General features: G+C 42.2%; 1 protein-coding gene across 1 annotated transcript; it reads left to right on the forward strand.

Moving 5' to 3' along the window:
- Positions 1-647: 647 nt before the first annotated feature.
- RNASEL (ribonuclease L) lies at positions 648-27,892 on the forward strand. Its single transcript, XM_036078651.2, is given in 8 exon segments — positions 648-743; positions 3,324-4,984; positions 13,078-13,163; positions 14,338-14,543; positions 21,933-22,074; positions 24,822-24,967; positions 25,631-25,739; positions 25,741-27,892. Coding segments are annotated over 7 exon segments (2,214 nt in total). The 5' UTR covers positions 648-743; positions 3,324-3,510; the 3' UTR covers positions 25,792-27,892.
- The last annotated feature ends 27 nt before the right edge of the window (positions 27,893-27,919 follow it).

Raw genomic sequence — 27,919 nt, forward strand, 5'->3', positions numbered from 1 at the left:
GCGTTCAGTACACAGTATGCATCTCAGTGCTAGGAAAGTGGCAAGAACAGAACTTCTAGACCAGAAAGGAATCTTAAAAACCATGTTACACGAGAGAACTGAGACTTCACATGGTTAAACCATCCACCCACCTGAGTTCACTCCCCTAAAGGGCCCCAGCACTGGCTGCAGGACCAAGTCTTTAGACTGCCCGACTGGTGCCCTTCTGGGCGGGGGTGGGGTGGGGTGGGGTGGGGGGGGTGGTCAGGGCCTCCAGGCAATGAGTGAGTTGAGTGTGCCTAGATGAGTGAGGGAGCTTGGGCTTTGGGTTTATTTAGCTTCCCTGAGCCTCAGATTCATCATCTGGGTTGTCAGGGGTTAACCGGGGTCATGTCACTTGTGAAGCAATGGTCAGGGGGCCCCCGCACCCAGTCGGTGCTCAATAAATGTTTCTTTACCACTCATTTCCCTCAATAGGGGATTTGGAATAACGTGGTAAAGACGAAGCGGGCTCGGCTCGGTGTGGGCCGTCAGATGGGCCCTCTGCGGTCAGAGCGGAGGCCTCGCGGTCCTGCCAAGGGTTAAATGCGCTGTGGACTCGGGGGCGGGCGGCTTTACCTTCCCGGCTCTGTCCTCACTCCCTCTCTCTCTCTGCCCCGCCCCGCGGACTCTGATCACAGAGAGGAAGTGCTTTGCTGCTGGCCCCGCGATCTGACGATTGAACGCTCTCCAAGGAAGAGCGGAGGGGCGTCTGAGTTTAGAAGGTAAGAGGGGCTGGAGAGCTGGGGTAGCTTGAGAAATTGTTACCTTTGAGGGATTCCTTGGGCTCCGGGCTCTGGAGATGGAAAGGGGTGAGTGCACAGCGCGGAGCCCGCCGGCCTCTGGCCGGGCTCTCTGGTCCTGACCACCCCCCCCCCCACCCCGGAATTCCAGGGTTGGCCCGCAGTCAGTCCAGTCCACGCCGTACCTAATCAAGCCATCTCTCTCTGTCCAGCACCAATGGTGAGAGCGAGAAAACGAAACCGAAAGCAGGCTTGTACCTGACAGCTATTTTACTTGGGGGTTTGGTTTCTTCGACTTCCCTTCTCTGCTCCTTTCTTTAGACCAGCCTGTCTCACACCTGTTGTAGCAGGAACTTTGAGCACAAACATGTGTCTCAAAGATTTCATTGCCAGGTGATTTGCTTTTGTAGCACAATCGATTTAGATCTCTGAGGGTGGGGGCTTGGAGAGTGTCCCGGTGGCCAGGTTGCTGAAAAACAGGCGCTTGGCGGGTTCTGTAGCAGCTGCAGTTTTACAAATCTGCAAGGACCAGTTCCGTGCTGTCTGGTGGCTGAACTCTGGCTCTGTTGCCCTCCTCTGACGAAGGGCAGTTGGACTAACTCAACACCACCAGCTCCCCCATTTGTGTAGCGTGTGTATGCACTTGGATGGCGAGAGTAGGAATCGCTGAATTTTGTTTTCCTGAAGGGACATTATTAAGTCTATCGGTTATTGAATGCCTAATATTTGCCATACTTTATATGCATGAGGGGACGGAAAATTGAGAATAACCTAATGTTACACAATTAGGCAGTAACAGTCTGAAGTTAAATGATCAAGGGTTCAAACTTAAATCTTGTGAGGTTGGAGTCTGAGCTCTTTCCACTTCTCTCTACTACTTTGAATAGAAGCACACATGCATAAAGACATGCCCAGAGCCAGTAAATACACTGAGAGGTGTAAGAAATGCAAATTGACACAAAACACATTTTTTCCCCTATAAATGAGGGTTTTTTTCCTTTTAAGAGACCATCTATTTCTAGTGAGAGTATGTTAATATGACACTGGAAGAAATTTATTAACATAGGTTGAGAATTTTTAAAACAATGATAATCCTTTTGTTACCGGACAGAGAACCGGTTCCAAACTCAGGTTTGCCTGCTGGCTGCTCACAAATCAGTACTAGAGAGGCAGGTAATGGTGGGAAAGGAAAGGCTGCTTTATTCAGAAAGCTGGCAACCTGGGAAGATGGCAGACTAATGTCTCAAAGACCGTCTTCCTCATCCTAGGGGAAGCTGGAGGGCTTTAGGGGGAAAGGCATGGGAAAGAGGGTGGGGGTGGGAGCTGCATGCAGGAGTGGCAGGTGCAGGCAGTCAGTCGTATGTCAGTATGACCCTAAACAGGTAGGCTAGCATCTCTAGCAGCTGTTCCTGAATGGAGTTAGGCCTTATCTTCTGGGAAGTCTGGTCCTTCACTCCTCAAGGCCAGTGGTCTGAAAATCTCAAGGAAAGTAAGTTAGTTCTGCTACAGATCAAGGGACTTAGGTCAGCAAGCAAAGAGTGGATAAGCTTGAAGCCAATTAACACTTAAGACCTGTTGGCATGCTGTTACACTTCGACCAGTCATTCAATTCTTGGAAATCTATCATAAGAAATCTATTATAAGATTTATCATAAGAAAACAAGCTTTAAAAAGCTGAATTTACTGCAACATTATTTAGAATGGTTAGAAAATTCCAATTTTAAAAATCTTGCTTAAAAGTTGTTTTTAAAAACTGTTTAGTAATAGGGAAATGAAGCAACTGACTGGTGGTGTATTGCAGAGCCATTAAAAATGTTTTAAAAGACTTTGTGATAACATAGGAAATTATTTATACAATGGCATTAGATGAAAGAAAGCAGGATATTTATACAGGATCCTCACATAGCATGATCTCAACTATTTTTTAAAAAATTTATAGAAATACACTAAAATAGGGGCACCTGGGTGGTTCAGTTGGTTGGGCATCCGACTCTTGATATCAGTTCAGGTCATGATCTCAGAGTTGTGAGATTAAGCCCTGTGGCGGGCTCCCGGCATAGTGCAGAGTCTGCTTGAGATTCCCTCTCCCTCTCTCTCTGCCCCTCTCCCTGCTTGCACTGTCTCCCTCTCTAAATAAATAAATAAAAATCTTTAAAAAAAATATACTAAAATCTTTTTTTAAAAGATTTTATTTATATATTTGTCAGAGAGAGAGAGCAAGCACAAGCAGGGGGAACCACAGGGAGAGGGAGAAGCAGGCTCCCCACCGAGCAAGGAGCCTGATGTGGGACTTGATCCCAGGACCCTGGGATCATGACCTGAGCCTAAGGCAGACACTTAACCAACTGAGCCACCCAGGAGTCCCCTAAAATCTTAACAATGCCTATTTCTGGGTGGTGGGACTGCAGTGTAAAAATTTTCTTGTTTTTAATTTATATATGTTCATAATATTCTATAATAAAAAGTTCTATATAAATAAGTAGATGTATTTTGAAAAAGTTGCTAGTAAAATTAATTTTTCTAATTCAAATGCTTTCTCACTATTATAAAATTACAAAATAGCTCATCTCCAGGTGGAATGTTAGAAGACTCCAAGAGTATTTCCTTCCTCATATTGCTGGTCCACAGCCAGATAAATTCTGTTTAACCTGATAGTGCAAAGAGCTCCATGTCTCTTTGATCAAGTCCCAAGGAGATAAGTTTTCATTTTCTCAAAGGCACAGAGTTGTAGCCAGTGGTAATTACCATCATGGAGACCAAGAGCCATAACGACCTTCAGGAGAGACCCACACCCTCCAGCAATGAGAAGACATCAGTGGATGGCAATGAGTTAATTGGAGCCGTTAAAGATGAAGACATCAAGCTGGTCCAACAATTGCTGGAAAGAGGGGCTGATGTCAACTTCCAGGACGAGTGGGGCTGGTCACCTTTGCATAACGCGGTACAAAGTTGCCAGGAGGACATGGTGGATCTTCTGCTTCGTTATGGTGCTGACCCTTGTCTGAAGAAGAAGAATGAGGCCACTCCCTTCATCATTGCTGGGATTGTGGGAAATGTGAAGCTGCTCAAACTTTTCCTTTCTAAAGGTGCGGATGTCAATGAGTGTGATGCTAATGGCTTCACAGCTTTCATGGAAGCGGCTGTGAATGGGAGGGATAAAGCCTTAAAATTCCTGTACGAGAATGGGGCAAAGGTGAATTTGAGCCGAAAGACAAAGAAGGATCAAAAGAAGCTTAGGAAAGGAGGGGCCACAGCTCTAATGGATGCTGCTGAAAATGGACATGTAGATGTCTTGAAGATCCTCCTTGATGAGATGGGGGCAGATGTCAAAGCCCGTGACAATATGGGCAGAAATGCTTTGATCTATGCATTTAGGAATTCTGATGATAGAAACGTGGAGGGCATCACTCGCCTTCTGCTGCACCATGGGGCTGATGTCAATGTGAGGGGAGAGAAAGGAAAGACACCCCTGATCCTGGCAGTGGAAAAGAAGCACTTGGGTTTGGTGCAGATGCTTTTGGAACAAGAACATATAGAGATTAATGAGACAGACAGTGAGGGCAAAACAGCGCTTCTGTTGGCTGTCCAACTCAGACTGAAGGAAATTGCTCAACTGTTATGCAACAAAGGAGCCATCACAGACTGTGGGGAACTTGTGATGATAGCGAGGCGCAACTATGACAGTTCCCTTGTAAAGCTTCTTCTCTCCCATGGGGCCAGAGAAGATTGTCCCCCTCCCGCTGAAGACTGGAAGCCTCAGAGCTCACGCTGGGGGGAGGCCTTAGAACACCTCCGCAGAATATACCGCCCTATGATTGGCAAACTCAAGATCTTTATTGATGAAGAATATAAGATTGCTGACACTTCTGAAGGGGACATCTACCTTGGGTTCTATGAAGGGCAAGAAGTAGCTGTGAAACGATTCTATGAAGGCAGCACACATGGACATCAGGAAGTCTCCTGTCTGCAGAACTGCCGAGCAAACAGTGACTTGGTGACATTCTACGGGAGTGAGAGCTACAAGGACTGTCTGTATGTGTGTCTTGCCCTCTGTGAGGAGACCCTGGAGGAACACTTGGCCAAGCACAGTGGGCAGGCTGTGGAAAACGAGGAAGACGAGTTTGCCCGAAACACCCTCTCATCTGTATTTAAGGCTGTTGAAGAGCTACATCTGCTGTGTGAATACACTCACCAGGATCTGTGCCCACAAAACATCTTAATAGGTGAGTCCCCAGTCTTCTCTTAGAAATTGCGAGGTCTTTATTTACAAAAAGAAAGGATTTTCATTACAAGGAGGAAAGGAGTAGAGTAAGTGTGGATTATTCAGTTTGAGGATTAATGCAACAGATTCATAATTAGAGTGCTATCTCTCCTGCTACCAGGTATAACCCTTACCCCACGTGGAGGTGACAGATGCCAATGGAATACCAGGCTAACCTCATATTTCCTTTGGCAAATACAAATATGAAGGTTATGTCTTGGATGGAGTCAGCTCCAGAAATTTGAATTCCTAAAGTAGCCTGCCAGTCAGAGAATCCTGAAGGTGTGTTCCTTCAGCCAAGATGGTAGCCACTGTGAAATTTTTTTAAACGATTTTATTTATGTATTTGTCAGAGAGAGAGAGTAAGGGCACCCAAGCAGGGGAAGTGGCAGGCAGAGCAGGCAAAGGGAGAAGCAGGGTCCCCTCTGAGCAAGGAGCCTGATGAGGGACTCGATCCCAGTACCCTGGGATCATGACCTGAGCTGAAGGCAGACGCTTAAGTGACTGAGCCACCCAGGCGTCCCTCCACTGTGAAATTTAATGGCAAAACCAAGGTCAAAACTGGGCATGCCAGGATAAGATGCAACAAGTGAAACAGACTCCAAGTGGGCAGAACGAGTCAGCACCCACTGGCCTCAGCCAAAAACAAAATAAACGAAAGAAACATTAAAGGAAAGAAGCAGAGCTGAGTGTAAAGTCCCAAGAGGTGATGTGGTGCAGTAGGAAGAGTCTTGGCTTTAGCCATGTGTAGGGAGGCTTGCAGCCTAGTCATGCCACTTTGTAGCTTTGCAGCCTCAAACAAGTCACTTAGTTCTGTGAGCCTTAGTTTCCTCATTTAAGATGACTAACACCTCTTTCATAAGGTTGTTATGAGGTCTAAGTGCAGTGTGTTAGACAAGTTACCTGTACGTTGTAGGTACTCAGCAAAGGCCAGGTACTTGTCTAGAGGGCTAAGCAGAAACAGATACCTAATCTACAGACATGTACTGAGATTTAAGGTAGGTGTAAGGGAACAAGACAAAAAGAGGGTTCAGGTATTGAAAGGCAGAGAACAGTATTTAAGGTCCTGGACAAGACCTGGAAGGAAGTAGGTAGACATCAGAATACAACTGGAATCTGGCTTTAATTTGAGGACAGGTGCTAGTGGCATTCCTTCCTGGTTTTAAGCAACTTTGTTGGGGAGACTGACAAAGGCCAGAAATATGTGCAGCTCTACAAAGTGAAGCAGAATCCTCAAGGTGCAGCCAAGGGCAGGGTCCTTCCCAGTTCTAACTGCTGATCTTGATGCAAAAGAGTCACATGTCACATTATAAAGAAAAATTACTTGTCACTAACTCTTCTTCAGAATTTCTGGCACCATCTCTTTTATTCTTAAGCTTGAACAATAGAGAATTGAGAATTGACTATATTTCTGCCTCCAGGTGGTGAACCTAACACATACTACAGACTGTTCTTTGTATTAGATCCCTAAAATGATAGGAAAAGATTGTTAAATGAATTCCTAGCTGGGATCAAAATAACAAAAGAGGTTTTACAGGACAAAATCTTTGAGGAATCATAAAGAGACTGAACATGATAGGATGGGATTAAAGAAAGACATGGGAACCCAGGACAAATGCAGGATGCCACAGCTAGATATTACTCATAAAAGTGGGAACAGTGCAAAGAAACACCACTCAGGAGTAATGGAAGCCAGAAGCAGGAGAAGACAAAAGATCAGCTAACAGGCAGATTGCTGTATCAGTAGAAAATAGGAAGATCACACCCTGTGCATTCCCCACAGACCAAGCATCTGTGCCAGGCCTGTCTGTCTGCAGACAGGGCTACTATTTGAGACACTGGGTGGTTGATAATCTCAAGAGAAACAAAGAGCAGTTAAATCCACAAGATTTCTGCCAAAGCACCCTACTAAGTGGCACATCCTGCTTACCCCCTAGTTTCACTGAATAAAACGCAAAGCAGAAGTTCAGACAACTGCCTCCATCTCTCCCCCGTGTTGGGTGGCATTAACAGAAGCAACTCAAAGGGATCAGGGATTCTCAACTGCAAAGTAAGGCTTACAGTCAAAAATCACTGAAGATATTTATGAAGTGCTGATACCATGAAAGAGATGCATGAAATAGAAGAACTTAGACCCAAAGAAACAAAGCTAACTGAGTGTGTTAGTTTCCTATGGCTGCTGGAACAAATTATCACAAACTTGGTGGCTTAAAACAGTAGAAATTTATTCTCCCATAGTTCTGGAGGCAAAAAGTATGAAATCAGTTCCACTGGCCCCAAATCATGTGTCAGCACGGCCAAATTCCTTCTGTAGGCTGGGGGGGGAGACCCTTGCCTTTTCCCTGTTCTGGTGGGCAGCTAGTATTCCTTGGCTTGTGGCATCACTCCAATCTCTGCCTCTGTAGTCATTGCCTTCTCTTCTGTTGTCAGATCTCCCTTTGCCTGCCTTGCATAAGGATATGTGTGATTGCATTTAGGACTCACCCTGCTAACCCACAATAATCTCTACTATTTCAAGATTCTCTCTCTCTTTTTTTAGAGAGGGAGAGAGAGTGTGAGCAGGGAGGGGCAGAGGGAGAAGAGAGAGAATCTTAAGTAGTCTCCACACTCACCATAGAACCTGACATGGGGCTCGGTCCCACTACCTTGAGATCATGACCTGAGCCTAAATCAAGAGTCGGATGCTGAACTGACTAAGCCACCCAGGTGCCCACTGTTTCAAGATTCTTAATCACATCTGCAAAGTCCTTTTGTGTGAGTGTATAACTATATAAAGTAATATTTGCAGATTCCAGGGGTTAGGACATGGGCATTTACTGAGTTTGCCATCCTGAGTAACCACAGTACTTTAAAGTAAGTATAATTAATAAAACCAGAGAACCAAGATAGGTTATTTCATCCAAGAAGCAACAATAAGCATTGTGAAAAGAACTGAATAGAGAATTTGGGAATTTAAAATATAATTGTTTAAAAATTTAAAACTCGAGACTGGATTGAAGATTAAATTAGCGAGCTAGAAGATGTGCCCGAGAAATTTTCCTAGGAAATAATAGAAAAGCATAAAGGGGTGGATAGGGAAAAAGGTTTAGAAGTTAGGATTTAGATCCAAAGTTCTAACAGGCATTTCAGAGGGAAGAAGTAATGAGGTTGAAGCAATATTTGGAAAAAAAAAAAAAAAAAGTGAGAATGTCCCAGAAATAAAGATAGATATAGTTCTCTTATTGAAAACTCACCAAGAGCTGAGGGTAAATAAGGAAAAAAACCCATTGAGTCGCAACTTAAAGGAATATCAAAACATCAAGGGAGAAAAAGAAAACCTCAAAAGCTCCCAAGAGAAAACAAATTACCTACATAGAAACCAGAATCAGGATTGGTAAGAGACTTCTTTCATCAGTAACCTGAATACAAAAAGAAGGAACTGAGGAGAAAGAACCTACTAACAGCTGAATCTTAGTATTTCCCCAGAATTCGTATGTTGAAACCCTGCAGATATCTCTTCAAGATAGTGATTTCATTTCCTTCAGATACACTTCTGTTTTATCTATTTTTAATTTTTTGAGAAACCTTCATGCTGTTTTCCACTGTGGCTGCACCAATTTACATTCCCACCAAAAACACACAGGGTTCCCTTTTGTCCACATCTTCACCAACTCTTGTTATCTCCTGTTTTTTTGATAATTATTCTAACAGATGTGTGAGATGATATCACATTGTAGTTTTGATTTGCATTTCCCTGATAATCACTGATATTGAGCACTTTTTCATGTACCTGTTGGCTCTTTTAATGTCTTTGGAAAAATGTGTATTCAGGTCCTTTGCCCATTTTTTAATCAGAGCATTTGATTTTTGCTATTGAGTTGAATGAATTTCATATATATAAATATATATATATTTCATGTACATAAGTATATATTTCATATATATAAATTTCACATATATGTAAACATATATATTTCATATGCATAGAAATTTCATATATATAAATATATATTAATATGTATATTTACTCCATATCAGATACATGATTCGTAAATATTTTCTTCATTTCTATACATTGCCTTTTCATTTTGTTGATGGTTTCTTTGGCTGTGCAGAAGCTTTTAGTCTGATGTTGTCTCACTTGTTTATTTTTGCTTTTGTTGCTCTGCTTTTGGTGTCATATCTAAAATATCATTGCTAAGACCAATATCAAGGTGCTTTTTCCCTATGTTTTCTTCTAGAAGTTTTATGGTTTCAGGTTTTACATTTAAGTCTTTAATCCATTTCAAATTAGCTTTTGTGAGTGGCATAAGATAGGGGTCTACTTTCATTCTTTTGCATGTAACTATCCAGTTTTTCCAACATCATTTTTTGAAGAGATTATCTTTTCCCCATTGAGCATTCTTGGCTCCCTTGTCAAATAGTTGACTGTATATGTGTGGGTTTATTTTTGGGCTCTTGATTCTGTTTCATTCATCTATGTGCCTGATTTTATACCAGTACTGTACTATTTTGATTATTAGGTCTTTGTAATATAATTTAAAACCAGGAAGTGTGATGCCTCCAGCTTTATTCTTTCTCAAAATTGCTTTGGATGGATTAGTGCCCTTATAAAAAGAGCTAGCTAGTTGTCTTTCTACCATATGAAGATACAGCAAAGAAGATGGCTGTCTGTACACCAATATGAGGGCCCTTACCATGAACACAATGCTGCTGACACCCTGAGCTCAGATTTCCAGTGTTCAGAGCTGTGCGAAATAAATAAATTTCTGTTGTTTAAGCCACACCCATCTACTGTAATTTGTTATAGCATCCAGAATTGACTAAGACAACCATCAAATTATACATGATTCAAAATAAATACATATTTTTGATTGAAGTATTATTAACATACGGTGTTATATTAGTTTCAGGTATACAATATAATGATTCAGCAATTCTAGACATTACTCAGTGCTCATCATGAAAAGTGTACTTTAATCCTCTTTATTTCCCCCATCCCCCTACCCACCTCCCCTCTGGAAACCACCCATTTGTTCTCTGTATTTAAGAGTCTTTTTTTGTTTGCCCTTTTTTCTCCCTTTGTGAAATCATATGGTGTTTGGCTTTCTCTAACTGACTTACTTCACTTAGCATTATACTCTCTAGGACCACCCATATTGCCACAAATGGCAAGATCTCATTTTTTGATGGCTGAGTAATATTCCATTATATATGTGTATATATATGCCATATCTTTTTTACCCACTCATCTATTGATGGACACTTGAGATGCTTCCATATCTTGGTTATTGTAAATAATGCTGCAGCACATAAGTGTGCATATAACTTTTCAAATTAGTGGTTTTGTTTTCTTTGGGTAAATACTCAGTGGTGGAATTACTGGATATATGGTATTTCTATTTTCAACTTTTTGGGGAACCTCCATACTGTTTTCCACAGTGGCTGCACCAATTTACATTCCCACCAACAGTGTGCATAAGGGTTTCTTTCTCTTCACATTATTGCCAACACTTATTATTTATTGTCTTTTTGATTCTAGCCATTCTGACAAGGGTAAGGTGATATCTCCTCATGGTTTTGATTTGCATTTCCCTGATGATGAATGATGTTGAGAATCTTTTCTTGTGTCTGTTGGCCCTTTGTATGTCTTCTTTGGAAAAAATGTCTATTCAGGACCTCTGCCCATTTTTAATCAAATTGTTTGTGTTTTTTGGTGTTGAGTTGCATATGTTCTTTATACATTTTTGATACTAACCCATTATTGGATATATCATTTGCAGATATCTTCTCCCATTCAGTAGGCTCCCTTGTCGTTTTGCTGATAGTTTCCTTTGCTGTGCAGAAGCTTTTTATTTTGGTGTAGTCCCAGTGGTTTAGTTTTGCTTTTGTTTTCCTTGCCTGAGGAGACATATCTGGAAAAATGTTCCTATGGCCAATGTCAAAGAAATTACTGTCTGGTTTTTTTTCTAGGGGTTTAATGGTTTCAGGTCTCACATTTAGGTCTTTAATCCATTTTGAGTTTATTTTTGTGTATGGTGTAAGAAGTGGTCCATTTTCATTCTTTTGCATGTAGCTGTCCAGTTTTTCTAAGCACCAGTTGTTGAAATACATTTTTTAAACATTTAAGGATCCAGGAAGACTTCCTACCCACAGACCATATATGAAAGAACTGCTAGAGGATATGCATAAGGAAGGAGAGAAAGAGCCTGGTAGAAAACAGTGACTTATAAGCAGCAAAGAATAAACAAAAAAAATTAATTGTTTAAGTAACCTAAATATGTGTTATTTTTAATGAAAAATTATTTATTTATTTAATTAAAATTTTTAATTAAAAAATATCATCTTAGATGATATCGCTCTGGTGGGAGTGAGGATGAAGAGACTCTTGATTCACTGACAGCAGGGTGGAGTGTGCAAATTTTATCCTAACTCTGCCCACCAGCTGTTAGCAGTCTGTGATTCTATAAGTGCAGAAACTAAGTGTAAGAGTTTAAAATTTTTATAGCACTTTAACAATGTTGACTGAATCTAAAAATAAATAAAAAACCCTGGGGCTCGTTAAAAAAAAAAAAATCAAGTGTTAGAAGAGTTGTGAAGTGTTCCCTTAGGTGCTTGCAAATTTAAGTAGCAGAGAACTCAAAGTGGCTTAAACAGTGAAGGGGATTTATTAGTTGGAATAGCTGTAAGCAGTCCCTGGTTTCCAATCTGCACCCTCTGCCCCTTCAACCTCATTGCAGGCTACTTTCCAACTTCATCCCTTCTCTCCAGGCTGTCGGGCCTCCTTTCTGTCAGAGTGGAATTCCTCAGGTTCCTTTTCGCCTTGGGAATTCCTATCTGGAATTCTCTCTTCCCTGTTCCATTCACCCACGTGAATTCTACTGATCTCTGTTCTCAGTGTCCTTCCTTAAAGGAAGACTTTTCTCTCCCACACAGCCATGTGGCTCTTATTATACACTTTCAGAGCATCCTGCACTTTGGGCTAGCATTTTTAAAGTTGCAATTAGGGGCACCTGGGTGGCTCAACCAGTTAAGCATCTGCCTCCGGCTCAGGTCATGATCCCAGGGTGCTGGGATCGAGCCTTGCATGGGGCTCTATGCTCTGCGCAGGGTCTGCTTGTCTCTCTCTGTCCCTCTCCCTACTTGCTCTCTCTCTTTCTAAAATAAATAAATAAATCTTTAAAAAAAATAAAGTTGCAATTAATTTTACATTCACTCATTGCTCAGAGACTCAAAACTCCACAGGGCCTGTGCTGTGTTCTCCTCTTTCACTGTCATTTTTCCCCTCACTAGACCCTTGTTGAATAGTTTAATTGTTTCGTTTTTGTTAGATTGTGGGTTTCCACTCAACTTTGATATCTAAGTTTAGAACCAAAGGGGTTTGAGAAGCACACAATTGTGCTGACCATCCTGCTGCCTGTAGTTACCCATTTTGCTTTCTTAGACACCTTCAAGCCAGAAGCAGGAGCTACTTCTTCAAGGACAGGTCACTGACTTGCTCTCCTTTCATCTTTTTCCTGACCTCACCCATCCATGCATCCTTCTTCCCGAGGACTCAGTGGCTTCCTTCAAGAGAGAACGATTCTGAGGAGGGCAAGGAGGTAGTGGCTCATTCCAAGCACGTGGTTAATCCATGATAACTGATTACAGTGTCATAGGGGGCTGTGCTTGGTGGGCTTGATTGAGTGGAGCGCTGTGGTAAGCTGCTCTTGGATTTGGAGTCTCGTTGGTTAGTTGTTACTTAGCCTTAGGAAGTCAACGTATCTCCTGCCAACAGTCCCTTTATAAATCTGTGCTCATTGCCCCCAGGAATTGCCTGAATGGGGAACTGGTTAACTTTATCCTCATCCTTCCCCATGCCCAGGCCTGGAGAAAATGAAATTTAAATCCTGCCATTGACTAATAAGTCAAATGACACTGTGCACATGGCTCTTTGAAGAATAAATAGCCATGCAGATATAAGCTTTATTATTGCCTTCTTCAGAAATGATAGCGCATTGTGGTACATATTTATTCAAGTTAATTACAACATGAAGAGAGAGGATTTTCACTGTATCTCTATAAACTATCCCTTAGATTCCAAGAATGCTGTTTGCCTGGCAGATTTTGATGAAAGCATCAAGTGGACTGGAGAACCGCAGGAAATCAAGAGAGATCTACAGGTAAATTCTACAATTGGTTTACTTTTCCATCTTTCTGCTTCCTTATTTGTTTCGTTCATTCCCTTATTTCCTATGGCCAATTAGACGTCATTTCTGTTTTACCTCTTCTAACTAACTTCCAAGGCATTCGCCCAGGGCTCACTGCCTTCCCTCCCTTGCCGACAGTGGCATTTCTCTGGGCTGCTGTGGCCCCTTTCTGTATCTCTTTGGCTCTCTCTTCCTCCACCAGCTAGATAGGAAATGAATTGAGCATGCCATACCTCTTCTAAAATTACCTTCAGGAGGTATGTCCAAATGGCCTCCAAAATTCCTGCAGGAGGTATTTCCTGCCTGCAGACAAAGCAAATGGGATTTCTTTTCCCATTCCGTTCAAACTCGTATGCTAAACTCCTAGAAGGGCCAGATACGAAGGCCCTCTGAAACCCATGGGAGGGATTGGATTGGTCTTCAGCTTGAAAGAAACTAATCTTGGCCACAGAGGTTAAGAGCCTGAAATAGCTGTTTCTCCTGGGAGGAGACAGCAGAAACAGAGCCTGACCCCTGTGGACCAAAGCTTCCAGGCTGACTCTCACCCTGTCCAGGCAGTTTCCTCCTGGGGGGGTTCTCCAGGGTGCAGAACGTTCAACCCTGGGGCAAGAGCTCTCCAGCCACATTTGGCCTTTGCTGCTAAAAGGATTTTAGCTCCTTCCGTGACTGGTGTCTTGCCTGCTGTAGGAAGTGCCTATGTTGGCCTCCTGCTTGACCTTTCTTCCCTGTCATGGCCTAACTCCTGGAGCTGTCACCGTGTCCCACTGGACCTGGACTGGCTCCTTTATCTGCCATCTCACATAGTCCCAACCCAAAGTCTCAGTTTCCAGCCAGAGACCTGGCATTTCCCTTGTTGAAAACAGTTTTCCTCTCCCCTGTTTATTGACATTCGATCCATACTTTAAGGTCCAGCTCAAATTCCTCTTCCTCTAAGCAGTTTGCCCTGACAACTCTGGCCTAGGATTATCTTTTGCTCCTTATAAACCTAAATTGTGGGGACCATATACTGTCTTGAAGGGTTCTCCATGCAGAACCTGTGGACTCCTCGAGATTTCTCCCACTTTCTTTTGGTCATAACCTGCACCACACCTCCATACAGAGTGAGAATTCACAGACACCTTTGGCTTGATTTGTGGCTTTTGTGCAGGCCCTTGGACAGCTAGTCCTATATGTGGTAAGGAAGGGAAAGCTCCCTTTTGAGACACTGAAGACTAAAAGTAATGAAGAGGTGATTCAACTTTCTCCAGATGAGGAAACTCGGGACCTCATTCATCAACTGTTTAACCCTGGAGACAATGTGCAGGGGCACCTGAGTGGCCTGCTGGGTCATCCCTTCTTTTGGAGTTGGGAGAAGTAAGTAAAAGTTGCTCTCATAAATAAATAAATAAAATCTTTAAAAAAAAAAAAAAGTTGATGGCATATTCCAGGCCTCCAGAAGGGAGACAATGAGTGTATTAGTCATGAGATATATATATGTTCAAATGATATATAGCTAGATAGATATAGATATAGATATCCAAATGATAAATATAAATATAGATTTACTTATTAAAAATATTTTATTTATTTATTTAGAGAATCTTAAGTAGATACTGCTGTGCTGAGCACAGAACCCGACGTGGGGCTCTATTTCAGGACCCTGAGATCATGACCTGAGCCGAAATCAAGAGTGAGGCACTTTAACCAACTGAGCCACTCAGGCATCCCTATATATTTATTTTTTTAGAAGGAAATGGCTCATGCAGTATTAAGGCTGAGAATTCTCACAATCTGCCTCTGCAAGCTGGAGACCCAGGAAAGCCCATAGTGTAATTTAGTCCAAATCCAAAGGCCTGAGAGCCAGGGGCACTGATGATGTGGGTTCCAGTAAGGGTCTGAAGGCCTGAGAACTGGGAGGGCTGAGGGCAAGAGAAGATTGATGGCCCAGCTGAAAAAAATCAGACAAGAAGGGATGAGTTCCATCTTTTATTCTATTTCTTTTTTAATATTTATGTCAATAAAATTTATTTTTTTACCTTTCTTTTTTTTAAATTTTATTTTATTATGTTATGTTAGTCACCATACAATACATCATTAATTTTTGATGTAGTGATCCACAATTCATTGTTTTCGTATAACACCCAGTGCTCCATGCAGTACGTGCCCTCCTTAATACCCATCACCAGGCTAACCCATCCCCCCACCCCCTCCCCTCTAAAACCCTCAGATTGTTTCTCAGAGTCCATAGTCTCTCATGGTTCATCTCTCCCTCCGATTTCCCCCCCTTCATTTTTCCCTTCCTTCTCCTAATGTCCTCCATGCTATTCCTTATGTTCCACAAATAAGTGAAACCATATGATAATTGACTTTCTCTGCTTGACTTATTTCACTTAGCATAAGCCCCTCCAGTCCCATCCATGTTGATGTAAAAGTTGGGTATTCATCCTTTCTGATGGCTGAGTAATATCCCATTGTATATATGGACCACATCTTCTTTATCCATTAGTCTGTTGAAGGGCATCTTGGCTCTTTCCACAGTTTGGCTATTGTGCTGTGAACATTGGGGCTCTATTTCAGGACCTCAGGAGAGCTCTTGCCCCAGGGTTTTCCAATTGGACATTGCTGCTGTGAACATTGGGGTGCATATGGCCCTTCTTTTCACTACATCTGGGTCTTTGGGGTAAATACCTAGGAGTGCAATTGCTGGGTCATAGGGTAGCGCTATTTTTAATTTTTTGAGGCACCTCCACACTGTTTTCCAAAGTGGCTGTACCAACTTGCATTCCCACCAGCAGTGTAAGAGGGTTCCCCTTTCTCCACAACCTCTCCAACATTTGTTGTTTCTTACCGTGTCAATTTTTGCCATTCTAACTGGTGTAGGTGGTATCTCAATGTGGTTTTGATTTGAATTTCCCTGATGGCTAATGATGATGAACATTTTTTCATGTGTCTGTTGGCCATTTGTATGTCTTCGGAGAAGTGTCTGTTCATATCTTCTGCCCATTTTTTGACTTGATTATTTGTTTTTTGGGTGTTGGGTTTGAGAAGTTCTTTATAGATCTTAGATACTAGCCCTTTATCTGTAGTGTCATTTGCAAATATCTTCTCCCTTCTGGGGGTTGCCTCTTTGTTTTGTTGACTGTTTCCTTTGCTGTGCAGAAGGTTTTTGTCTTGATGAAGTCCCAAAAGTTCATTTTTGCTTTTGTTTCACTAGCCTTTGGAGATGTATCTTGAAAGAAGTTGCTGTGGTCGATGTCAAAGAGGTTACTGCCTATGTTCTCTTCTAGGATTTTGATGGATTCCTGTCTCATGTTGAGGTCTTTCATCCATTTTGAGTTTATCTTTGGGAATGGTGTTAGAGAATGGTTGAGTTTCATTCTTCTGCATGTGGCTGTCCAATTTTCCCAGCACCATTTATTGAAGAGACTGCCTTTTCCCATTGCATATTTTTTCCTGCTTTGTCAAAGATTATTTGACCATAGAGTTGAGGGTCCATATCTGGGCTCTCTATTCTGTTCCATTGGTCTATATGTCTGTTTTTGTGCCAGTACCATGCTGTCTTGGTGATCAGCTTGTGATATAGCTTGAAATTGGGTAACATGATGACCCCAGCTTTGTTTTTCTTTTTCAACATTTCCTTGGTGATTGGGGGTCTTTTCTGATTCCATACAAATTTTAGGATTGTTTTTTCCTGCACTTTGAAAAATGTCATTGGAATTTTGATTGGGATGGCATTGAAGGTATAGATTGCTCTGGGTAGCATAGACATTTTTAACAATATTTATTCTTCCAATCCATGAGCATGGAATATTTTTCCATCTTTTTTTGTCTTCTTCAGTTTCCTTCATGAGCGTTCTGTAGTTCCTAGAGTATAGATCCTTTACCTCTTTGGTTAGGTTTATTCCGAGGTATCTTATGGTTTTTGGTGCTATAGTAAATGGAATTGTTTCTCTAATTTCTCTTTCTACAGTTGCATTGTTATTGTATAAGAAAGCAACTGATTTCTGTGCATTGATTTTGTATCCTGCCACATTACTGAATTGCTGGATGAGTTCTAGTAATTTTGGGGTGGAGTCTTTTGGGTTTTCCACGTAAAGTATCATGTCATCTGTGAAAAGAGAGAGTTTGACTTCTTCTTTGCCAATCTGAATACCTTTTATTTTGTTTTGTTGTCTGATTGCTGTTCCTAGGACTTTTAGTACTATGTTGAACAATAGTGGCAAGAGTGGGCATCCTTGATGTGTTCCTGATCTTAAGGGAAAGGCTCTCAGCTTTTCCCCATTGAGGATGATATTTGCTGTGGGTTTTTCATAGATGGATTTTATGAACTTGAGGAATATTCCCTCTACCCCTATACTCTGAAGAGTTTTAATCAGGAAAGGATGTTGTATTTTGTCAAATGCTTTTTCTGCATCAATTGAGAGGACCATATGGTTCTTCTCTCTCCTCCTATTAATGTGTCCTATCACATTGATTGATTTGTGAATATTGAACCACTCTTGCATCCTGGGGATAAATCCGACTTGGTCATTGTGGATGATCCTTTTAATGTATTGTTGGATCCTATTAGCTTGGATTTTGTTGAGGATTTGGGAATCCATATCCATCAGGGATATCAGTCTGAAATTCTCCTTTTTGATGGGGTCTTTGCCTGGTTTGGGGATTAAGGTAATGCTGACCTCATAGGATGAGTCTGGAAGCTTTCCTTCTGTTTCTATTTTTTGAAACAGCTTCAGGAGAATAGGTATTATTTCTTCTTTGAGTGTTTGGTAGAATTCTCCAGGGAATCCATCAGGCCCTGGACTCTTGTTTTTTGGGAGGTTTTTGATCACTGCTTCAATCTCGTTACTGGTTATTGGCATATTCAGGTTGTCAATTTCTTCCTGTTTCAGTCTTGACCGTTTATAGGTTTCCAGGAAGGCATCCATTTCATCCAGATTGCTCACTTTATTGGCATAGAGTTGTTGATAATAATTTCTAATAATTATTTCTATTTCCTTGGTGTTAGTTGGGATCTCTCCCCTTTCATTCATAATTTTATTAATTTGGTCCTTTCTCTTTTCTTTTGGATAAGTCTGGCCAGTGGTTTATCAATCTTATTAATTCTTTCAAAGAACCAGCTTCTAGTTTTGTTGATCTGATCTACTTGTTTCTGGTTTCTAATTCATTGATCTCTGCTCTAATCTTAATTATTTCTCTTCTAATGCATGGCTTAGGCATCGTTTGTTGCTTTTTCTCTAGTTCTTTAAGGTGTAGAGTTAGTTGGTGAATTTGGGATTTTTCTATTTTTTTGAGTGAGGCTTGGATGGCTATGTATTTCCCCCTTAGGACCACCTTTGCAGTGTCCCATGGGTTTTGGACCAATGTGTTTTCGTTCTCATTGGTTTCCATGAATTGTTTAAGTTCTTCTTTTATTTCCTGGTTGACCCAAACATTCTTGAGCAGAGTGGTCTTTAGCTTCCAAGTGTTTGAATTTCTGCCAAATTTTTTCTTGTGATTGAGTTCCAGTTTTAAAGCATTATGGTCTGAGAATATGCAGGGAATAATCTCAATCTTTTGGTATTGGTTGAGACCTGATTTGTGACCCACTATGTGGTCTATTCTGGAGAAAGTTCCATGTGCATTCGAGAAGAATGAGTATTCTGTTGTTGTAGGGTAGAATGTTCTGTATATATCTATGAGGTCCATCTGGTCCAGTGTGTCATTCAAAGCTCTTGTTTCTTTGTTGATTTTCTGCTTAGATGATCTGTCTATTGCTTAGATGAGGTCTCCTACAATTAACCTATTGTTATCAATATGACTCTTTATTTTGGTTAACAGTTGGCTTATGTAGATGGCTGCTCCCATGTTGGGGAGCCTAGATATTTACAATTGTTAGATCTTCTTGTTGGATAGACCCTTTAAGAATGATATAGTGTCCTTCTGTGTCTCTAACTACAGTCTTTAGTTTAAAATCTAATTTGTCTGAGAATTGCTACCCCAGCTTTCTTTTGAGGTCCGCTGGCATGGAAGATGGATCTCCATCCCCTCACTTTCAGTCTGGATGTATCTTTAGGTTCAAAATGAGTCTCTTGTAGACAGTATATGGATGGGTCCTGTCTTTTTATCCAGTCTGCAACCCTGTGCCATTTTATGGGAGCATTTAGGCCGTCCACATTGATTTCGTTTGTTCTCATTGGTTGAGAGTGATTATTGAAAGATATGAATTTATTGTCATCATGTTGCCTGTGAAGACCTTGTTTTTATAGATTGTTCCTGTAAATTTCTTTTCTGTATCACTCTTGGAGTCTTTCTCCTCTTATAGAACCCCCCTTAATATTTCTTGCAGGGCCGGCCTAGTGGTCACATGTTCTTTCAGTTTCTGCCCGTCTTGGGAGCTCTGCATCTCTCCATCCATTCTAAATAACAGCCTTGCCGGATAAAGTATTCTTGGCTGCATGTTCTTCTTGTTTAGTACCTTAAATATGTCTTTCCAGGCCTTTCTGGCTTGCCAGGTCTCTGTGGGTAGGTCTGACCTTATTCTTATGTTCCTCTCTCTGTACGTAAGGAATCTCTTCCCCCTAACTGCCCTTAAGATGGCTTTCTTGGTTCTAAGATTTGTGAGTTTTACTATTACATGCTGGGGTGTTGGCCTGTTTTCCTTGATCCTGGGAGGGGTCCTCTCTGCCTCTAGGACACAAGTGTTTGTTTCAATCCCCAGATTAGGGAAGTTCTCAGCTACGATTTGCTCAATTATATCTTCTAGTCCTCTCTCTCTCTCTACCCCTCAGGGATCCCAATAATTCTGACATTGGAACGTTTCATGGTGTCACTTATTTCTCTGATTCTATTTTCATGGATTCTGAGTTGTTTTTCCCTGGCCTCCTCTTTTCCCTTTTTATCTACTAAATGGTCTTCCAGGTCACTAATTCGTTCTTCTGCCTTGCTTACCCTAGCTGTTAGATTATCTAGATTAGATTGGATCTCATTGATAACATTTTTAAGTTCTGCCAATTCAGCTTTCATTTCTGCCCTTAGAGACTCTATGTTGCCATTAATTGATTTCTCCATTCTAGCCATTGTCTTCACAATTGCTAGCTTGAATTCCATCTCCGACATCTTGGTTATATCTGAATGCATTTGTAAATCTTTGGCATAAATCATAATCTCTGAGTCTTTCTTATTTTGGGGGTTCCTCCTCCTAGTCATTTTGTTGAGGGGTGGTTGAGGGAATGTATGGAGTCCAAATTATTGACCACAACCCAAGCAAGATGCACCTGTTTTCTAGGGACCTTAGGGCTGCTGGCCTCTTGTTTTCCCAGCCTGTCTTCTGGGGGGAGGGGCCTGCCTCACTGTTACTCAGGCAACCCTGTTTGGGCAGAGTTGCCCTGCCCTCTATGAGGTGGGATGGGCTTGGTAAAAACCGGTTTTTTGGGGCTTTTGTTCTCTGGGGGCTTTCCCTGGCAGCTTTCTGCGTCTCTTCCGAGAGAGCAGAAGAGACTGTTTCCAACCCTCTGCCTCAGAGCAGAGAGATTGCCATCTGTTCTTCAGTGAGCTCTCCCGGCCACACTATCTCAGTTTCTGTCCATGCTGCTACAAACAGCAGTGTCCTGGGTTGTGTGCCCCTCTGCAGGGCTCCCAGTCCTGCCTCCAGGTCAGGGCACGTCTCTGCCCTTTGTGCTTCTAAAACCAGCAGCCACCCCAGTTCGCACGCTTGGCCCTGCTCTGGGTTTCCCTCTGGGGGGGCTGCCCTAAAGTCCTTTCCCTGCTGCTACTGGTCTGCAAGTCTGTGCCCCAGCCCTAGCATGAGAGGCCATCGCTCACCAGTCACCCACAGCTCCCTACCCCTTCTGTTTATCCTCCGACATCTGCCCGTGGAATTCCAGCTCCCTGCTTGTACCTTGAAACGAACCGCCTGCGATATTCTGTTTGTAGAGATCCAGATCTATCTTCTTACATCTCAGGCTGATTTCGTGGGTGTTCAGAGTGGTCTGGTAGATATCCAGCTCAGTTCTGGGGACTGGTTGGAATAGGGTCCCCTACTCCTCCGCCATCTTTTCCCTTCCTCCATATTCTATTCTAAATAGGCTGTCAGTGGGTTGGATGAGGCCCATTCACATTGGGGATGGTGATCTGCCTTACTGAGTTCACCAGCTCAAATGCGAATCTCATCTGGAAACACCTCACAGATACACCTAGAATATTATTTAATCTGGGCCCCTTGTGGCCAGACAAATTAACACATGATATTAACCATAGTGGTAGGGCGGTGTGGGAATGAGTCAGGCTAGGAATCAACAGACCCAGGCTCTCCTCTCAGCTTGGCATTTCCTGGCTGTGTGTCTTTGGAGCAGTGACTTAACCTCTCTAGATTCTGTTTTTGTTTTGTTTTCTTTCTTTTTTTTTAATTTTAAAGATTTTATTTATTTATTTGACAGAGAGATAGAGAGCACAAGTAGGCAGAGCAGTAGGCAGAGGAAGAGGGAGAAGCAGAGTCCCCACGAGCACGGAGCCCAATGTGGGGCTCAATCCCAGAACCCTGAGATCATGACCTGAGCCGAAGGCAGACGCTTAACCGACTGAGCTACCCAGGTGTCCCTCTGGTTTTGTTTTCTGAAGAACAGCAAAAGAGAGAGAGAAAAAGATGCCTGTCTGCCTCTCTCATCATGCAGGATTTTTAGAGACATGGTTTTACTACTTTTATCAAAAAGCAAAATGTAACATTGTTTTCTTTCTGAAAAGAGAGGGCAGATGGAATGACCATGATAATTCTGTCATCCTCAGCCGCTATAGGACCCTTAGGGATGTGGGAAATGAATCTGACATTAAAAGTTGCAAAAGACGATTGCATAAGAGCAAGATTGTTCAACTACTAAAACCTGAAAAATCTGAATGTTCCAGAAGTTTTGCCAAGTGGACTTCTAAGGTATGAACAGTTCCTATGATCTGGAAGTTATTCTAGGAATAAGGATCTGTATAATGTGTTAAGTTAGTTTTTCTAACTTTTTTTTTTTATATTGTTGGCCTGGCTCAACCAAGGGGTGGAAGAGGTGATTTCCCTGCCTGTCTCTCCATCCCAGTCCCCCTCTGCCCTGTTGGGTCCCTGCTCCATCTTTCAGAGGCCAGGCCCTCCTGACAGACAGACTTTCATCTACACTCCTCTTTAGGAAGGCCTTGTCCCAGTCCAGGGGTCTTTTCCTTTCTTAGGGCTCTTTCCTTCCAGCCTTGGTTCTAAGAGAGGCCTGGCTAATGATCTTATTACTACTGTGACAAGAGCAGCTGATTAAATAAGAGTTTAACCCCAAGGAGCTGCTCCACCATGAGGCTTCTCATCCAGGGAGTGATCAGCTGCCTCTGCTATCTGTGTACAGCCCAGCTCTGAGCAGCCACACACACATCTACCTTCTGCCTGAGAAAACACACTGTGAAGAAAAGGTGATCTTTCAAATTCCTCCTCTTCAGGAAAGGGTCCACCTAACTTGAACTAAATATAGTAAAACATAAAAAATCAGCCATCATCTCAATCTAGTCGGTGCTATCAGAACTTTCTTTTTTTTTAAGATTTATTTATCTTCAGAGAGAGAGTGCATGCGTGTGTGTGAGAGCAGGGAGGGGGGAGGGGCAGAGGGAGATGGAGAGAGAGAGAGAGAATCTTAAGCAGACTCTGTGCTGAGTGTGGAGCCCGAGGCAGGGCTACATCTCTGAGATCATGACCTGAGCCGAAACCAAGAGTTGGACACTTAACCAACTGTGTCACCCAGGCACCTCCCAGAACTTTCATTATTATTACTTAGCAGACATCTATCAAGTACCAGTTACCTGCTGGACCCACACAAGGCCATGGGCATGTGAAGCAGAGTACAGCATGGTCCATGCAAGGCCGAGAGACCCACGGAAACATTGCCTGTGGGATGCATGCTGGGTAGCCCAGAGACTGTGCAAAGCACTATGGGAGAATCCATAATCCTCAGTTCTTTGACTGAGACCAACAGCTTCCCTATCCTGTGCCTGATCTAGGACTGCTTCTCCCACACCTCTTTGTTTCTGACTCTCATTTTGCTTTCCTTCCCTCGCTTGCCCCTAGATGATACATCACACTCATAATTGCTGCCTTGGTGTCCATCTTTCCGGCTACCCTGCAAATTCCACAAGGGAAGAGACTGTCCGTTGTCTTGTCCACTACTGAATTCCTGGCATGGAGTAGGTGCACCATGACTCTGCTAATGAATGTCTATAAAACTTCAGCTAAGGGGCGCCTGGGTGGCTCAGTCGGTTAAGCGTCTGCCTTGGGCTCAAGTCATGATCTCAGGGTCCTGAGATCGAGCCCCGTGCCCGGCTCCCTGCTCAGCGGGAAGCCTGTTTTGCCCTCTCCCTTTGCCCCTTCAGCCTGCTCGTGCTCTCTCTCAAATAAATAAATAAAATCTTAAAAAAAAAAAAAAAGCCTCTTCTAAAACTTAAACTTGCAGAAATAGAGAAGTCTGAAACCAAAGCCGATGACAGTAATAGCTGACAATTCTCTAGTGCTGACTATATGGCAGTTACCATTCCCAGGGCTTTATGAGTCTCCACGGTTAATCCTTATAACAACCTCTGAGCTAATTGCCTCCCTGTCACAGGTGGGCCCATGGAGGCACAGACAAATCACTTTTTCCAACGGTCCAGAGCCAGCCCCAGAGTCTGCCACTGGGCAGTCTGGCTGCCAAGGCCGTGTGCTAAAGCCACTCCCTGCAGGAAGAGATGGTGCCATCGAGTCCACCAACCCATTTAACGGTTGAGCACATTGAGACTCAGAGGTGTGACCTGAAATAGCCAGGACTGGAGAGGCAGAGATTGGCAGAACCGGGAGGGAAAACCTGTTCTTTCGTTTCCCAGTTCATCAGTTCTTTCCCCTAAACTTCATTGACTTATATTGAATTTTGACAGACTCAAGTCTTATCTGTTAGTTCCCATGTGAGACTTTGATTTTCTGTTGCTTTTCGTGACTTGCCCATTTTCACGGTTGGACGTTCAGCTTTGCGGCGATGTGGAGGAGCCAGGTTTTCCAGTGTTTGCTGCTGCCTCCTCTCCACAGGCTGCCCCGTCCTGCCACACAGACAGGCTTTCTAAATATGACAGCCATCGACAAGGGTGCACGCACAAAGAGAGAGGCGTTGACTTGAGAGAAACTGCTCTGGGACACTTAGAGGCAAGGAGAAACATGAGACCTTTGGAAATAGAATTCAAAACAAAACCGAACAAAAACAACCACCCTCGCTTCGGCAATGGCTGTCAGGTCTATTGTTAGTCTGAATGAATCCTCTTCAAGGGGGAAATGCAATCAGTTACCAACTCGGATGGGTCACTGCAAGGATAAAAATACTGCATAGCATGATGAGCAAATTTCCTGGTATAACAGCCAAAGAATTCCTAAACCATGTTTCAATATATTTAATTTCTCATGAAAATAGTTCATTTGGAAAAGAGAGACTGGAATGTAGAGTTCCTTATGATCCCACATCCAGACGCCATTACTGTATAGTATTTACTTCCATTCATTTCTTTCTATTAATTTGCTCTATTAATTAGTGGTAAATTGGGCATATATTCAAATTTGTATTTTGCCTCTTTGTATTAACATCCCATGAGGATTTATTCTGTGGTGCTACCACATCTTTTGCATAATGTTTTTTTTAGATTGACAAGTATGTTATGGGAGAAATGAATAAATTTTATGAAAATAAAAGGTATACCTACACCTACACCTATAAGGACACTGTGAATGATCTGCTAAGGTTCATCCGGAATCTGGGAGAACATATTAATGAAGAAAAAAATAAGGAGTGAGTATTATTTCTGTTCCTGTAAGCCATATATGAAATGAGGATGATTAAAAAATCCCATTCTAAATTTATATCTGCTATTTGTTAGAAAGAAGAAAATTTATTTTGATGAAATGAAAAGTAATTCCTTCCCTCTGTTTGGAAAAGGGCCAACACATTGTCAGAACAATAAATGATGGATGTGCCTGGCAGGCTCTCATCTTCCTTCTTAGCTTTTTGCTGAGCCCTCTTGAACAGAAGGGTAGTGACTCCCTCGTGGGAAGCAGTGCAGGGGACTGGGCAGCTGGGTAAGGTGAATGTAGCACTGTAAATGTCTAAAAAGTAGACCCGTGTTAGTGAAATCAGCTTTTGCTGCCCAAAATGGTAGCTGCGAACTCAAAAAACCTTGCAGTTTTCAGGGCTTTTTTGGATTTTGGAACTGTAGGTAAGAGATTGTGGAACTATATCATCTCCATGTTATGAATGATAAAACTGGGGTTCACAAATAAGTTGCCAATTAGCTGAAGAGTTGTTAGGAGATGAATCTTGTTCTGTTGGATTCCAAAGTCCTGACGTGCTCTGCTCTAGAAATTGAGGGAGCAAAGAGATCTCCGGGCCCAGATGCTATAAAGGGGGAAGATGATCTGGGGACAACAATGCTAATACATTTATGTTTCATTTCAGGATGAGGTCGAGAATTGGAGAACCTTTCCAGTATTTGCAGAAGAATTTTCCCGATCTGGTCATGTATGTCTATAAGAAACTACAGAACACAGAATACAGAAAGCATTTCCCCAAAAACTCACAATCCAAACAAGCATTGGTGTGATGAAGGTCAGCCCTGAGTGGTGGCTGAGGCTTTTGCTTTCAGGGAGGCACTTATTTAGCTGTGTGATCCTGGGCATGTCACAACTCTCTGGGCCTCTTAACTAACCTGGTTGCTTGCAAGGGTGAGTTAGATAGTGGATGTGTCAGGTCCTGGCACAGTGCTCAGTATTCCCCACATGTTTATAACCAAAAAAGTATACACTCCAACTACCCTCCTTGTCCTTCTTACAGGTAAAGCTTAGTGGCAGGAGCTGGGTGGGGGGGCATCTTGCTAAGAGTCCTCTTATCAGTTGCAACGAAGGAGTGAGTGCTTAGACCTCTAATGCTTGATTATCTCATTTGGTTCTCCCAATGACCTTGCAAGCTAGGGTTTGTTATCTCCACATAAGAACTGGCAGACCTGGGGCACCTGGCTGGCTCAGTCGGTAAAGCATGTGACTCTTGGTCTCGAGGTTGTGAGTTTGAGCCCCATGGTAGGTGTGGAGATTACTTAAAATCTCTGGAAAAAAAAAAAAAAAAGAACAAGAACTGGTAGACTTGAGACTCAGACAGTTTGAACTACTTACCCAAGATCACACAATTTTTACAGAGCACTGTATAAATGCATGTTGTGTTATTGTTATTACTCACGTGGGTACTTTTGAACTTAATTACTAGCCCAGGGATCTTCTGGATGGATCCCAAAAGGAATATGTCAAGGGGACTCCAGGAAGCTCATTCATTCATTGACTCCACTTATTCATTCATTCAATATTTTTTGAGCACCTAGAATAAGCCTAGGCACTAATTGTATGAATTCCATTCCTTCTAGAACCACCTGCACTGGTTTTCTATGACCTTATGGCAGTAGTTCTCAACTAGGGGCAGTTTTGCCCCTGAGGGGCCATTTGGCAGTGTCCAGGGATGCTTTCGGTTTCAAATCTGGAAGATAAGGGGATATTATTGGCATCTGGTAGATGGAGGTCAGGGATGACGCCAAACATTTTACGGTGCACAGGATAGCCCCCCCCCACAACATGGAATTATCCAGCCTAAAATATCAGTTGTACCAAGACTGAGAAACTCTGCCTTAAGGGATCAGGACACCTTTGAACTGACTTGGGCCCCAGGACCATGGATTATGTGGACCACCTCACAGAGGAGTGACTTGGATTTGTTTTCTTGCTTTTGAATTTGTAGTGAAACAATTCCAGTGTCACCTCTCCAAGAAGTCCCCTGAACACCCTCACTTTCCACACCCCAGTCCAAGTGTTTTCTCTGGCTCCCTAGCACCTATAGCCACATCAAAGCATGCTTCCCTCCACCTTCACATGCTTCTTCCCTACTGGACTATAAGATAAGAGCTCAAGTGCCAATGAGTTATATATATAATGAGATATATATATATATAAAATTTATTTGTATCATTAATGCTTAGCAAAAAGTCTGCCACATAAATATTCATTGAAAAATGAATGAACCATCTTCATACATGAATAATAATGCTACCTTACATTTTAATGGTGCTTTATAATTTATAAATTACACCTACATATTTTCTCTTTTAGTTTTCAAAACAATCCTGTGAGGTAAATGCTGTTATCCTCATTTTGCAGATGAGGATAGAGACATGTTGATTTGCTCTAATACATAGCTAGGAAGTATCACTGTCTTGATTTGAACATATTTTCTGGCATTAAGTCTGATGTATTTTCCACTTATTCTCGTTGTGGTGGTCAAGGTGGAGCTTTGTAATGGGAGGATCTGGGGAAACAAACAAAGAAACAAACAAAAAACAACAGTATCTTAGGTTCTTTCTGAAGAGAAGGTAGCTTGAACCAGGCTTCATTGACTTCATTAAAGTCAAGAAGTGTTGGAAGTTAAACTAAACAAAATTGACATTGATGTCTTCCGCTCTCACCTGTGATTGCATGGATCATTCTCTCCTTGCTTAAAAAAAAAAAAGGAAGTACTGGAAGAAAGAAACTTCAGGCTGTTCTATAAGGTTTTAGAAACAAGAAGATTGCTTTAGGTTTTAAAATTAAGTTTTGTTTTTTTGATTTGTAGTAAGCCTGGATATGTCAATCAAAATGCCCATTTGTAAAGCATATTCAATAAAACTTGGAATCATCTTAATAAGTCTGATTTTCTCAAAGTGATATTTTC

Source organism: Halichoerus grypus, chromosome 7 (assembly GCF_964656455.1).
Source record: "Halichoerus grypus chromosome 7, mHalGry1.hap1.1, whole genome shotgun sequence".
In the NCBI taxonomy this organism is placed as follows: domain Eukaryota; kingdom Metazoa; phylum Chordata; class Mammalia; order Carnivora; family Phocidae; genus Halichoerus; species Halichoerus grypus.